Source organism: Galleria mellonella, unplaced genomic scaffold (assembly GCF_026898425.1).
Source record: "Galleria mellonella isolate WM207_F2 unplaced genomic scaffold, CSIRO_AGI_GalMel_v1 utg352, whole genome shotgun sequence".
NCBI lineage: Eukaryota > Metazoa > Arthropoda > Insecta > Lepidoptera > Pyralidae > Galleria > Galleria mellonella.
This window is the reverse complement of record NW_026442084.1, coordinates 6,390,250-6,405,604: the sequence shown is the minus strand read 5'-3', so window position 1 is coordinate 6,405,604 and position 15,355 is coordinate 6,390,250. Positions and strand designations below refer to the sequence as shown.

At 35.0% G+C, this 15,355-nt stretch overlaps 1 protein-coding gene across 4 annotated transcripts in view; it reads left to right on the top strand.

The window, feature by feature from the left end:
* The window catches only part of LOC113519389 (forkhead box protein P3), a 122,410-nt gene that overhangs the window by 87,537 nt on the left and 19,518 nt on the right, over positions 1-15,355 (top strand). For 2 of the 4 annotated variants that reach the window (XM_052897160.1, XM_052897159.1), the window contains exons 2-5: positions 1,727-1,934; positions 12,771-12,859; positions 14,373-14,481; positions 14,865-15,077. In XM_052897160.1, the coding sequence (XP_052753120.1) occupies positions 1,914-1,934; positions 12,771-12,859; positions 14,373-14,481; positions 14,865-15,077 (432 nt within the window). In that variant the 5' untranslated portion in view covers positions 1,727-1,913. The remainder of the gene's footprint in view (positions 1-1,726; positions 1,935-12,770; positions 12,860-14,372; positions 14,482-14,864; positions 15,078-15,355) is intronic. The other 2 variants (XM_052897157.1, XM_031909672.2) reach the window with 1 other exon arrangement.

Genomic DNA, 15,355 nt, shown 5'->3' with positions numbered 1-15,355 from the left:
TGGAGTCAATAGGCGTCCCTTTACAGCGGGTAGGCGTGGCCCTTTTCAGCGGCGGACTACGATTGGTCGGCGGCGCGTTTGATCTTTGCGCCGCTGAAAAGTGGGCAGTGCCGACGCTTTTCAGGGTGTCCCGGGGACGCATTCAGGCGTTCCGCTGTTTATTGAGCGCCACGGAAAGTAATGAATACAATTAAACAGGTTTTATGGTAAATAATTATAATGAAAGTCTATGTTCGTAAGATTAATTTGTATTTAAAAATGTTTATTTAATTAAATCAATTTATTGTATCAATACAATCTCGACTTGAAAGTTTTTGGTGACGGCCGGACATTTATATCAATTTTGACTAACACTGTTGTTGTACAAACTCTAGTAAACCGTCACCTTTATATAGGCTTGTGAATTCATGTAATGCTTTTTTTATGATTTTGATATTATTTTAAAAAACAAACCCTAGTACTTTTAAAAAAATAATCTCTAAAATGATACTCATAATTTTTTACTGTTTTTTCAATGTTTACATTATTTATATAATATTTGGAATGAAATCGTGGTAAACGGTGTTGATGGCAACTTTACTCAATATTTTCCTTTATTAATAATTTCCTTTTTATTTTATCATTGTTCGTTTACACAAATAAATAAACAAAAAAAAAATACTGCGTTGATAAAGAGAGCTTTTAATTTAGTTCATTTATTTATTTTAGACATGTTGAATCCATTTTTAGTTAGTAAGTGAACTTATAAAACTATAATAATAGGCACTTAACTATTAATAATGATCTAACATTTATTATTTAACAAATCAAATATATCATAGCGATGGTGGTAAGTTCGCCCACTGTTACGTTGTATTCTTTTTTTTTTATACAACTTAGAATGGCAAACAAGCTGACGGCTCACCTGATGGAAAGTGGTAACCGTCGCCTATAGACATGAGCAGTACCATGGACATAACAGAGTATACTGTTATGTCTTTCTAACATGCTCGGTGAAATGTGGGCGAGTGTTATGTTTATCATAACGTTAATAGTCGATGTCTCTGATTGGAGTAATTAGGGAATAAAGTCGTTTGCATATTTATTTGTTTAGTGACTTCATTGCACACTTCTGTTAGAGTGCATTGGATATTACAGTAAATGCAGGCAGAAATTGAAGTTAATAACCTCTACGTAAAATTAAGATTCTATCCATTATTTATATGCTAATTATATGTATAAAGCGGAAAAAATTGTTTGTTTATTTGAATGGACTTATCTCTGGAACTATCAGTGGAATTTGAAAAATTATATTTTTATTTGATAGCTTATTTCTTGAGGCAATATCCCGATACGACCACGGACGAAGCTATGAGATTATACCTAGTAAAATATATTTGAGTTTCGACCTTCTTATTTAGAATGCAAATTAGTGACTATTTCACTCACGACACCTTTCAGTAAAATGATTACCATTGTTATTTTATTTATTATGATTAGTGACCACGTGAATGCTAACCCGACAGGGTATATTGCTAGCAATGGGACTGGTAGTTCGCATTACTAACAACCCCTTCCCTCCTGTGCTGCGTACTTAACATAAATAAAATATTCATCCGGTATCACGGTAGCCACATCATAACGAAGACAGTTTAAAATTTCTCGACACCAGATGGCGACACTTTTAGATAAGTAATAATCATTCGACACTGTACAGCTAATTACGATTAATCTCAAATTGTTACAGTTAAAAACAGTAATGCAGAATAGTAATTTATAACATGAGATTAATATCAACAATTAGTGAATTGAATATACCATTGTATTATAATATGACTGATAGTTAATAAATAGAAAGATCCGCATTGTTAGGTAGTGCTAACAGTGATAGAAGAAGATTTGTGCAATTTAGACTGAAGACAGAAGAATCTGCGATGTTGTACGCTGTGAGACAGGTAAGGTATCTTCTTCACGAATTTCTAAACCGTTGCTTGTTTATTAGAACTAGATGACGACTTATGAATTAATTTAAAACTGAGGTGACTTAACTATTTTTTGTTCAAAAAGAGTACACTTTGCAAGTATTTCATAGGTGAAAAAAAAAGAAGAAAAATCGATAAAAACTTTATTTTCTTTTAAAAACATATTTTTCTTCGGAATGGATATATTTTGCTAAATGAGGATGTTCGTCTAATAATGTAGCCACATTCGAACAACTTTCGTTTTGCAAATTTGACTGTTAAGACGGCAGAAAACGTTTTTACAGAAAGTTGTGACTTCTCCAATATTTATTCCCTAGTGAAAATACCCTTTCAACAGCAACATTAGTGCCTAGTGGACAACATAAGGAAATTTATATTAAAACTTTAAAATTTTCATGTGGGATATGTTCTACTGAAATTCTAATGAATTCAAAATAATTTTAAATATTGAATTAACAAAATTGAAATAAAATAATCTAAAAAATGTTTTAGAAATACAAATGAGTACTTTCAGAGTACAGGATTTGAAAAGAGTACGGTTTGCGAAAAAAGAGTATAAATCTCAGTAAATGAGTATAGTTAGTCACCTTATTAAAACTCAAATATGACCACTGTTTGATTATTCTACTGAATTCTGCGCAGAGTATCATAAATTATTGTATTTTATTTAAAATAGTGTCATTTTATATACATCACTTCTCCATAATCTACAATTAATGAAATGGCCACAAAAAGAAGTTGACACCCACTAAAAGATCGAATAGAAAAAAATTATAAAAAATGTGTAATGATTTTGATGTAACTTAAACCTTAACAACAATTAATAAAGCACAGTTTTACTTGTGTTGAAATAGAACAAACTAATTTGAAATAAAAACTTTGCAAACATGGCGGTAAACGCTCGGCTGTCCTTAACGTCTTAACCGGACATCTATAGTGTTAATGATGAAAGTTCCAAAGGAATTTAACAGGATATTATTTCAGCATAGTTTTATGCGACGTAGCATAGCAAGCAAGTTATAGATACATAGATAGATACTCTTTATTGTTTCCTCCAAAAGATTACAATAGTAAACTTATTATAAATATAAATAATTACAAGAAATAATCACAATGAGAAAACAATGGGCGACCTTATCGCTAAGAGCGATCTCTTCCAGTCAACCTTTGGATGGAGAGGAGTAATTATAAACAATTTGGTGGGAGGCACGATGAAACATTTTGTTAGTTCTAAATATGGAAGATGTGATACATATAATAATATAAATATTATTATATGTATAGTTGATAGGCTACCTGATTGAAAGTGGTAATAATAGTCGCCTATAAACATGGATATTACAAAATACACTGTGACGCCCATGATAACCTTCATGCATTATTCATTTCTTACTTACACTATTACCAAATTACTAATTTCACCGCCATATCCCACACTTCAAACCATAAACAAAGCCATGCAAGCATAGCTGCAGCTGCTTTAAATCAATATTAAAGAATAGATTGACTTATCTATGGTAGTATTTTTGTTACTATTATTAGTATTATATTATCTGTGGGTATATGTATATATGTATATACATGTGGCGGACTTAACACCGAATAATGCTCTTTACCAGTTAATCATTGGACAATCAGAAAAATAGGTAGGCGGTGCATTCAAGTATTAAGGAAAATTTAACTTTTTTTATGCAACTTAGAATGGCAAACAAGCTAACGACCTACCTAATGGAAAGTGGTAACCGTCGCCTATAGACATGAGCAGTACCATGGACATAACAGAGTATAGTGTTTCGCTCAGGATACCACCCATGCATCGCCATTCCTAAGGACTAAGGTGTTATGCCTCTGTACCCTGTGAATTCACTGCCATATCCCGCCTTTCAAACCGTAACACAGCCATGCAAACAACTGCTTCACAATTGAAACACGAAAGGGACAGAGGCTTCCAAACAAACTACTTTTGTACAAAGTCTCCCTCTGGTAAAGTAAAAGTAAATTTTTCATTACACTACACGGGTTTATTTATAATTATTTCTCTTGTACTGGTGTGTTACTTTGTTTCTTTGGTGCTCTCGTATGACATCCTGGCCGAGACGGAAATAACAGCTGGACGCACCGTGTTTGTGAATAGCTCTATATTTTTTGTTACTTCTTGACCCATGTTTATTTGCGAAAAATATTCTGCAAACACTCCTTTAAACCAGTGCTGATGATTTATATTTCTGTATATCCCTCCTAATATTATAAAAGTAGGGGAGAAAGGGATTGTTAGCAATGGAGTTTGACAGCCCCATTGCTAGCAATATGCCCTATTAGGTCGACCTCCACGTGGTTCCCCTGGAAACCCTCGTGAACAATTCTTGTTGAATTCGTCACGATGGGCCAACTGACCTGCTTCATCCTCACCTATCATTCTTTACTGGTGCTCCGTCAGCATTCAGCGCAGGCGGGGTTACCATTCCATTATCACCCATTAAAAAAAATTAATAAAAGTAGATTTGTTTGTTTATTCCTTGTCGATTTTAAGAATTGATTAAATGTTAATCATCAATTTAAGCATACTCATAGTATTTGGGATGGAGAAAAATGTAGGCTACTTTTTATCTAATCATGCGAACAAAGTCCCTGCTAAACACTAGTCCTGAATAATATAGGTATATATGGGAAAGTGATTCTGTTTGTTTATTATCTCTTAACGGCTTATTGGCTTACCCAGTCGCTATGAAATTTGGCATACACGTACTATACAGAACATGTCATATACCTATAACGTCGATGATCTTTTCTTTTATTCACATATGGGGTCAGCTAAGCCATTGCACGTCAACCCATTGGGATCTTTTGTATTTTCCCCTGCCTTATACCATCATTTTATAGATTCTATGTGTTACCTTTACGATATCCCGCGTTTTATCTATAGTTCTTTGACTCTAGAAATAGACTCATACGCATACTTGCCAACGAATCACAGTTGCACATCAACTGTTCCATGGATTCAGATTTCTTACCACATAATCAGCACAGTATGTCCGAGGATAGACTTATCTTGTATAGTATATGTCTTTTTGGTATATGTTCAGTTAAGGCACCCTTTATGAGTCTTACTTGTTGTCTGCCACCACTTTAGATGAGTTTATGCCATTCCTCAGCCTTGTCGTTTAAAAACTTTTCTGAATGCCTGAACCCCTTCAATGTTCTCCATTCATTTTGCTGTTTTACCTTCGCATACTTCTCAAGGGCATTGTTAACACATGATACAAATGCAACATATGATTCAGGGCCTACCCTTCAAACCGAAACTCATCCATGCTAACACAACTGCTTTACGGTTGAAACACGAATGGGACCGAGGTACCCAAGCAATCGACTTTTGTACAAAGTCTCCCTAATGCAGACGAAATTGGCATTAAAAGCTAGTTGTTATATAATTAAGAATACCAGCTTAACAAAATACTGTAAATGAAGTCTGCAATGTTTTTAGTTCGTTGTAATTGTTCATTTGTATAAATTTTGCAACGGTGCAACGTTTATGTTTCCAGTAACAACAATTATGTTATTGTTTTGCCCCGGCACGAATGCGGCCGTGCCTGTTTTTCATAAAAAAACATAACAACGTAACCTGATAAGTAAACATTCAGTTGCTGACTCAAATTTTGCTTTGCTTTTCATTTCACTTAGGCAATTGCGTTTAACTCCGTTTATAACTGTTGGTTAAAATTAAAATTATTAGCGTTCATTTTTAAGGGAGTCTTCTTTCTGTCAATAAAACTGAATATTTATCCCCAAAATGGATTTTTGTGTAAAAAAAAATGACAAAAATAAAAAACAGGACACATCGACGACGACAAAAGTAAATTTGTGCCTCCCATACTAAAAGTATCTCAAATTAAATTTTTTGTTTGTTTTTCGTACTATGTTTTTTGAGAAGTATGTTTAGTTTTACGAATAGAATGTTTCTTACTATAGTTTTTTTTGAGAAATTAACAAAACTCCTCCAAAAACACACTTATGTGTGAGTTTAACTTGCACTAGACAACTTGAGGGAGACATTTTATCTGGCCGTCAACAGTCTAGATCACAATAAGAGATGTAGATATTTATCATTACGCCAAATCCTTTGTGAGGTAGGCAGTTTAAAATAATATTTTTACTTTTTTTATTTCTTAATATAATATTGTTCTTATATAATATTTTATTTCCAGCAAATCATACTCGGAAATGCATCTTATATCTGAGGTTCAATTTGCATTGATAACCTGATGGTTGCCAGTTCGCTTCTTCAGAAAATAACCCCCAAAATAACTGATAACCAAGTGTACCTACTTAGGCGCCAATGATATTATATGATGTTGTTTATATTTACTTATTTTTAAACATTTGGGATTTGATAAACTACTTATCTTCAAAAATAGTGCTCATATTTAATACTATAGGGTAAAATGTGCAATGATGTTACACTTTTCGTAAATAAAAAAAATGTACTATATAATAGATTTTGCTCCACAAAAAAAATAGCGACATCAGTCATGGTAAAACGGAATTATGCTTGTCATATGCTTGCTGGGCCGTGTGGTCCCGGTATAGAATAAGCCTTTTCCGTAGGTGTAGTAAGACGTGACAAAGGAAACTTTATGTTTTTCACAATTGTATTCCTGAAGGTCTAAGTTAAAAGCTAGTTTATGTTTTATTTTTATATGCTTTCTAGAAATGGTATATTGAATTGATTTTTGATGTAAATTTCTATTGAAGCTTGATGTGGTGTTTTTATAAACAACAGCGGACAGTGTTTTGAAATGTTTAATTTTCATTCAACATAATTTTGCTGAAACCACAGACCACCTTCCAAAAAAGATACCTAAGAAAATTATTGTTACCGCTCATGAAAAATATATTGATTTAATTTGGAAGGTTATTGTAATTTAACTTAAGAATTCAACAGTTTGAGTATTTCTGAAATCCGCGCATACAAAGTAAAGGGCAAAAAGCAAGTACTACACGAATTTTGACCGCAACGGAAACTAAGTTATTGAACTCAAAACATCGAAAATTAACCTAAAAGAACGATAATTTGCCAAACAGCGTTTCTTGAATATCGCTTAGTGAATCCACAACTGAGGGGTCGCCCTTTATTGCGCTTGCTCGTAAAAGGTTTTTTTTAATGAACGAAAATAGGATGATAACCCCGCTTGCACTATCGGTATACGCTGGCGGGGCACTAATAATAGATGAAAGGTGAGGATGAAAGCAGGTCAGTTGGCCAATCGTGAAGAATTCAACAAAAATTAACCATGTACCCAACCAGGTCGACCTCCTCGCGGTTCCCCCTGGAAACTATCATGGTTAATTCCTGATGAATGGGCTTAACTGGCCTGTTTTCATTCTCATCTATCACCCTTCACTGGTGCTCCGCCAGTGTATCCCGTTAGCGCAGGCGGGGTTACCATACCATTTTCACCCATCAAAAAAAAATACAACGATGGTTTCCAGGGTGTACCGCGTGGAGGTCGACTTGATCAGGCATATTGCCAGCAACGGTTCTGTTACAATCCATTATGAACAATCCCTTCCCCTCGCTTATACAAGGTTGCCAATCGAGAATTTCGAAGAAGTGATAACCTAGGTTATCGCATCGCCGTGTTGTGTGGTCGCACGGTTGCTACTTCAGCCCACTGATAAGTCAGTCACCATTACACCGGTTTATTGATAATGTTTTAATCGATATTCTTTTTAATCAACATTTATTTATTTATTTATACTTTTGCACACATTAAAATATGTCTACAGGACGGACTTAATGCCTGATGGCATTCTCTACCAGTCAACCGTTACGTTACAGTAAACAGAGAAAGCAAATGACGGTGCATTGTTTTAATATATTTTTTTTAATTAAATAAATATTTTGAGAGATAACAACAATTTAAAATAAATGTACATACAAATATATAAAATAATATATTTACAAAAATTGTACATACATAAATCACATATAATACATATATAACTATACATAGTACATATTAAAACGATAAATATAAAAATCATAACTAATTATATAATAGTATAGATTGAAGCTTTTCATTGTTTTGATAAATCGAAGTTAATATTCACGAAGGGACTTTTTGAAATAAAATACATTGTATGTATTATATAATTTTTATATCAAAATGGACACGTCTATAACTGTTTATCCAAAACAATTTTCAAATTTTTACATTTCTGTTTTTTGCCAAAAGTTGACTGGGAGAGAACGAAAACATATGGCATTAAGCCCGCATTTTGTATCAAACATTTTTTCGTAACGTGATCAATAAAGACTAAATAAATAATAAAAAATACAAACGATTTCATCAGATAGGAATGTCAGCTACATTCCCATCTGATAAAATGGTAACCGCTGTCTGTAAACATTTTGTTTTAAATATACGTAGCAAACGAGCATGCAGATCACCTTAAGTGAGTACCGTCACTCATCATCAGCAGCGCACCTGCAACATCAGAGAAATTGCAGGTGCGCTGCTGGCCTTTTAAGAAGGAATATATGAATATCTTTTCTTGAAGGTTATGATATAGTATCGGTACGGAAATACTGCTACTGTAAATTGATTCTAAAGAGTGATTGTGAGTGGAAGAAAGTGCTTGAAAAACGGCAACCCTTACAACGTACAAACTTTTTATTTTTTATTTTTTTAATTTATACAACTTAGAATGGCAAACAAGCTGACAGCCCACCTGATGGAAAGTAGTAACCGTCGCCTATAGACATGAGCAGTACCATGGAAATAACAGAGCATACTGTTTCGCCCATAATATGCGTTGCCTTTCCTGAGGATTCAGGTGTTTCTTTTTAATAGGTGAAAATGGATTGGTAACCCCGCCCGCGCTATTGGTATACGACGACGATGCACCAGTGGAAGATGATAGGTGAGAATGAATGCAGCTTAGTTGGCCCACCATGATGAATTCGACAAGAATTAAATATGATGGTTTCCAGGGGAAACCGCGTGGAGGTCAACCTGAGAGGGTATATTGCCAGTAATGGGGCTATTAGACCCCATAACTAACAATCCCTTTCCCCCGAATTCAGGTGTTATTCCTCTGTACCCAGTAAATTCACGCCATATCCCACCCTTCAAACCGAAACATAGCCATGCAAACACAACTGCTACACGATAGAAACACGAATAGGACAGAGGTACCCAAGCAATTGACTTTTCTACAAAGTCTGTCTCTGATGAGATAATATAACTTACAATAATCGTGAATGCAAACGTAAATCTTTGTACAATTCACACTTGGCACATTGTATTATCAAATTCACGGTCCCTTCCGCTTACAATGCAATGTTATGTTTTAACTTTCATTAATATAATATTATTTAGTGATGTACAGTTTGTTTGTTTTGCACAATATCACGTAGGCGGTGACGATGCGCACTGATACGTGATATAACACAAAAACACTGATTAAGCGTTATTTTATTGTTATGTATTTACGTATTTTCTTATGTATATTGCGTCAATTATATACTTTATCATCATCATCATGTCAGCCGTTAACTGTCACCTGCTGGGGGGAAAGGGATTGTTAGTAATGGAGACTGAGAATCTCATTGTTAGCAATATACCCAACCAGGTCGACCTACTCGCGATTCCCCTTGGAAACTATCATGGTTAATTCCTGATGACTTCATCATGTTGGGCTAACTGGCCTGTTTTTATCCTCATCGATCACCCTTCACTGATGCCCCGCCAACGTATCCCGTTAGCGCAGGCAGTTAACTCCGTCAGTTGTAAACCGTTCTAGATTTTTTTTTCTTCTAAAAGACTTATATATTAAATTTCTTTAGCACCGCATAAAGATGTTAACAAAATCGGTGCCTGTAGTTTAATTTTTTTATTGTAATAATCGGGTTTACCACAATTGATGTTGGTTTTTCTTTTGTAAAACACAATCTTAATTATGTATACATAAACAGGAACGAGAGATACCGGGAACCGTTCAGGTTTAGTTGGAATTTCCGTCTTGTTTACACTATACACATGTTATATTGGTTTAAAATATGATTCACTAAACATGAATATGATCATAATTGGCAATTTATTAATAACTAGCTATATAATTTTACTAGAGATAGACTTAAGAAAGTCTTTTTTTTAATGGGTAATTCAATTCAATTCAATCATTTATTGCTATTTCATGTTGCAACAATATAGGTCTTAAGTTATTAAAAGTAAAAAATCAACGTGAACCCTGGAAGGGTACAGCAATCACATTAATAAATATTTCATAAAGTACATAACTACATTTTTATATTATATATATGTATCGTCGATTAACATAAAATAAATAAAACATTGTTACATTGAAACAAATAGGTACAAATACAATAAAATTTTCTCATTGAAAAATTCTTGTAGTGTATAATAACTTTTTGTAATTAAATATTTTTTTAGAGCTATTTTAAACTTAATAGAATTGTAACCCCGTCTACACTGTCGGTATCCGCTGGCGGGGCAACAGTGAGAGATGAGGATGAAAGCAGGGCAGTTAGCCCATAATTCATAAAGAATAAACCAAGATGGATTTCAGGGAAAACCGCTTGGAGGTTGACCCCGGTCCTGTTAGATCTCGGTTACTAATAATCTCTTATGACCAGTCCAGTCCAGCAGACTTATGAAAGTGATCTACATAGGTGCTTCTAGCCTATTCGTGTTTCTGTAAACGCAAATGAAGTATGTAAAACATGCACCAATTTTTAAGTAAAAGCTTCAGGCGTACAATTGTAAAAACCGCATCTAATAGGTAACGACGAAAACAAGTCACTTAGCCCATCGTAATGAATTCCACAAGCATTAATCACGATGGTTTCCAGGGATAACCGCATGAAGGTCGACCTGATAGGGTGTATTGCTAGCAATGGGTCAATTAGATCCCATTACTATCAATCCCTTTCCCCCCAGTGCAGTTAGGCTTTGGAGATATTTTAAGAGGAACGCTGCTGCTCATAACTCTTTTTTTTATACCACTGAGGTGACAAACAAGCATACGGCCCACCTGATGGTAAGCGGTTACCGTAGCCTATGAACACTTGCAATACCAGAGATATTACGCGCGCGTTGCCGACCTTGAACAAACCTCTTTACCCTCCTTTTTTCTTTACTCGCCTTTCCTTAGTCGCCTCTTACGACACCCACGGGAAAGGAAGGGATGGCCTATTCCCTATTCTATGCCGGGACCACACGGAATAAGTATCATAATTAATATTTAAGTAATAACTAAGATTAGTAAGACAAGATGACATACTGCAATTTAGTATCAATAAAAAACATTAAACATAGGTGACGATTGCAAGCCGAGTGTTCAGAATGGCAACATATTTACACTATGAGCTCATCCAGGAGATTTGTTTTCACAAACAATGTACTATAACAAACATGAAACCACCGGTGCAGATGTTGTATAAACTATGACCTCTTTTTTTTTCAAAACATAACACCTAGATTGTTACATGGATGTATGTAATAAATGTGCAGAGATATGCAGTATGTTACTTGATTATGCTACTTGTTATTAAAATCTATTATACAAAAAAGTTTGCTGTGCGGTCCCAGAATAGAATAGGCCACTTCTTCCCTTCCCTTGGGTGTTGTCAGAGATAATTAAGAGAACTTAATGGTCGAAATATGAGTAGCAGCGTCCCTCTTTAAACAAAGCTTAGCTACCTTTGCTAACTCTGGTATATTTTATACCAATAATAATAGTAAATTAGAAGGTCAAAGAAGTTAACTTCTTCGATCCTCTAATTACATAGTTTTTTTTTGTCGTCGACATTGTTGACACAAATCCGTACTAGTTTTTATTTTGGTAAAAGTTGAAAAAGTCGTATCGTTTTAAAAAAGAAAAAATTAAAAGTAACTTTTGGTTTATTTACTGTTGAAGTTGTCTGTGATTGATCAAGAACTCACATGATAGAAAATGACAATGTGGTCTAAAATTGAGCTCGAATGGCCCACGAATTGCCTATTCTTATTTGCATTAAATTTGTCTAGATTAATGTATATATGGTTGGTAAAACTATTGGATCTGGCAATCCTGACTGACCCCGACATACGACACGTAGCAAAGAAGGTGTTAATTCAAATTAAATCCACTGTTTTTTTCTTCATTCACAAAATAGATATAATTACAATTTGAAAATTGTATTACAGTAATGAATATAATTTCTGAAATATAATTTTCGTATTTCAACTATATGTAATTCTATAATAAATTGCCAATTGTTTAATTATAAATAAATATTTACCGAGAAACAATATGCGAGTGACGTTTGGACGTTCCAGTACAACGGCTAATCACGTATCTCGCAGTACTTCTACCATAAAAGCTATAACACCGTCTCTTTGTGACTAATTTAATTATAATAAATCCTTAAAAGAAACTATAACTTAAGCTAAGTTTCCCAAAATAAATATTTTTAGTCATTTATTTAATAATAATCACTAGGACCTAGGTAACTACATGTTATACAAAGTTATGAGTAACACGAAATACGCGAACACATGTTTGGTTAATATTATAAACCACGTGTTAGTATAAATGAAATAATGTAAACAAAAGATTGCATCATCACCGGCAATGTAGTTGTTAATTGTCCGCACATTCTAGAAGTTGTTATAATTTATTGTTAAAAGAATTTGCCTTAAATGAATTTCGACCGAAATTATACAGGCAGACGTTTTGACTCGCAAAGAAATATGACATCAAAGGCTAACAAAATTAAAATGTATTTCTCTTTTGTTGTGACAGGGTCCGGAGCCGGCACTGAACTCAAACCCTGGTGGCGCCGCGAAGCCACCGCTACTCAACTCATTCGAGCTGGACCGCTGTCTGGACCGGTATGTGGATACTGTGTTAACTTTATAACCCTGAAGGGAAAGAGATGGTTAGTAATGGAAACTTGAGATCCCATTACTGGCAACGCACCCTGTCAGTTTTTTTAATGGGTGATAATGGAATGGTAACTCCGCCCGCGCTATTGTTATACACCGGCGGGGCACCAGTGAAGGATGATAGGTGAGGATGTAGCAGGTCAGTTAACCCATCGTGACGAATTCAATAAGAATTGTTCACGATGGTTTCCAGGGGGAACCACGTGGAGATCTACATAATATGGTATATTGCTAGCAATGGGACTGTCAAACTCCATTGCTGACAATCTCTTTTCCCCCCACCCTGTCAGGTTGGCTCGGTCATCCATAGTGTTTAATTTATACCAGATACCATATCGCCAAGATGGGCCAACGGTCAACTAACCTTTATGAGAACATGGGGTTGTTAGTAAAGGAGTCTATAAGTCCTAAATGCTAGCAGTATACTCTATTGGATCAACATCCACGCGGTTCCTACAGGAAACCATGATTAATTCCTGGTGAATTTGTCACTATGGCCCAATTGATCTGACTTCATCCTTATTTATCCTTCTTTAGAGCCCCGCCAGTATATGCCCATAGTGTAATCATAAGGGTTCATGCATTTCCGCATCTTTCCGTTTTCATCCTTTAAAAAGTGACCTGAGTTCATTCTCATTTCATTGTTCACTGATGCCTTGCTATTGTATACCGATAACTTTGATGGGTACACCACTCCATCTGTTAAAGGAAACCCTTCGAGAATTTTTTGTAATTTACTGCATAAATATTTCTGTCTCAATCATAGTTCTTTCGGTAAATACTGTGTGGTTTTTTATTCCCGATAGGGAAACTGATAGAGTTGATAAGGATGATACCGGTGAAGGATTATAGGTGAGGATGAGATCGGATAAGTGGTAAGCGAATCCATCGATGGAATCATTGTTGCTAGTGAGTCCATGAATGAATAAAATGGTGAGGTTCTGTATTATTCCAACTCATGGAATCGCATTTGATAAAGAAGTTCCTTTCATGGATTCTCTTGTCATATGTCAAGATGGCTAAGTCAATTGGTTTATCTTGTGATTCAACAAAAATCAATCACGATGGTTTCCTGGAATGCCTGTGTCAAGGTCAACCTATTTATTTAGAAATAAATAATATGTTAAGTATATTGCTAGCAATAATCACTAATTTTCATTACTAACAATCTTGTCCCTTCAAGCAACTGAATTTGTATGGCTGTTCTTCTTTAAATGAAACATTTATATACGACCATACAGCTTACCTCATTTTAAGTTAATGATCACAGCAGGCTCTTAGACACTAGCAACATACGAGAAGTTACTGATGCGTTGCTGTCCTTTTAAATTAAAATAAACTTTTTTTTCTAAAGGTTTACATGTAAAATCGCTACTACGATTTGATTTTTCCTCATACCGGATGGAAAAGTAGTACTTGTAGACCTTTGTAAATTATTCGTATAATATTTTTTTTACAGAGACGAGTCCGGCAGGTGGGGCGGCGACGCGGCGCGGCGACGCCGACGCAGCTCGCCCCCGCGCCGCGCCTCGCCCCCTCGAGACCATGAGCCTCTTGCACTTGCACGGGTAAAAATTGGACAATGACCACTATAATTCTAGTAATATTATGATTTTTAAAATTTGTAAAGATGGACGCTTGATGAATAATTGGATGTTTGACGAAAAAGAAAAAATACAGATGGCTACAAATTAACTGTATTATCAGTTTACCAACTTTACTAATGATAAGACAGAATCCATTTGAAATTCTTTAATTATTTATTTTGTAACTTCTAAAAAATGTTTTTATTGGTTGAATGACGAATTTTTTGTAAAAAAAAAAATCCAAGATAATCACAACTATCATCTTGGTTAATTCAAATATAACTGTGCACAAAAAATTATTGGAAAAGCTTGTATGCTTTCTGTTTTTTCTATTGTCAGAACAGTCATATGTCTTTTCTGTGCAGGCGTCAGCGCCAACATCCCCCGCGGGTGGTTCAGCACAATCCAGCCCTGCCCCAGGCTCTCCCGGGGGCAGCGCAGGCGGTGCTGCAGGAGCTAGATCTCCACTTCCACTGGTGCCACCAGACCTGCTAGCCATGCAACTGCTAGACCAGCACTCGCAACTGCAAGCGCTGATGAAGCAGCGATTGTTTCATCAACATCATATGCAGAAACAGGTATGAAATAATATTGGATGAAAGAATGATGAATTCAAAAGTAGAAGTATGCCAAAGGACACTCAGACTAACCTATTATATTACAATCAGATAAACTGTGAATTATTTTTGATGAGATTCAAAGAATTCCTGAAAGGAGTTAAGGGTATGGATTATGGATTAATGGATAATGCAAAAAATTATGCAAGGAAGTAGCATACGATATTTAGTTCTATGTCTATCCCACAAGGGATATGGTGTGAAATCAGACATAAAATGCCATTAAATTAACAAAAACT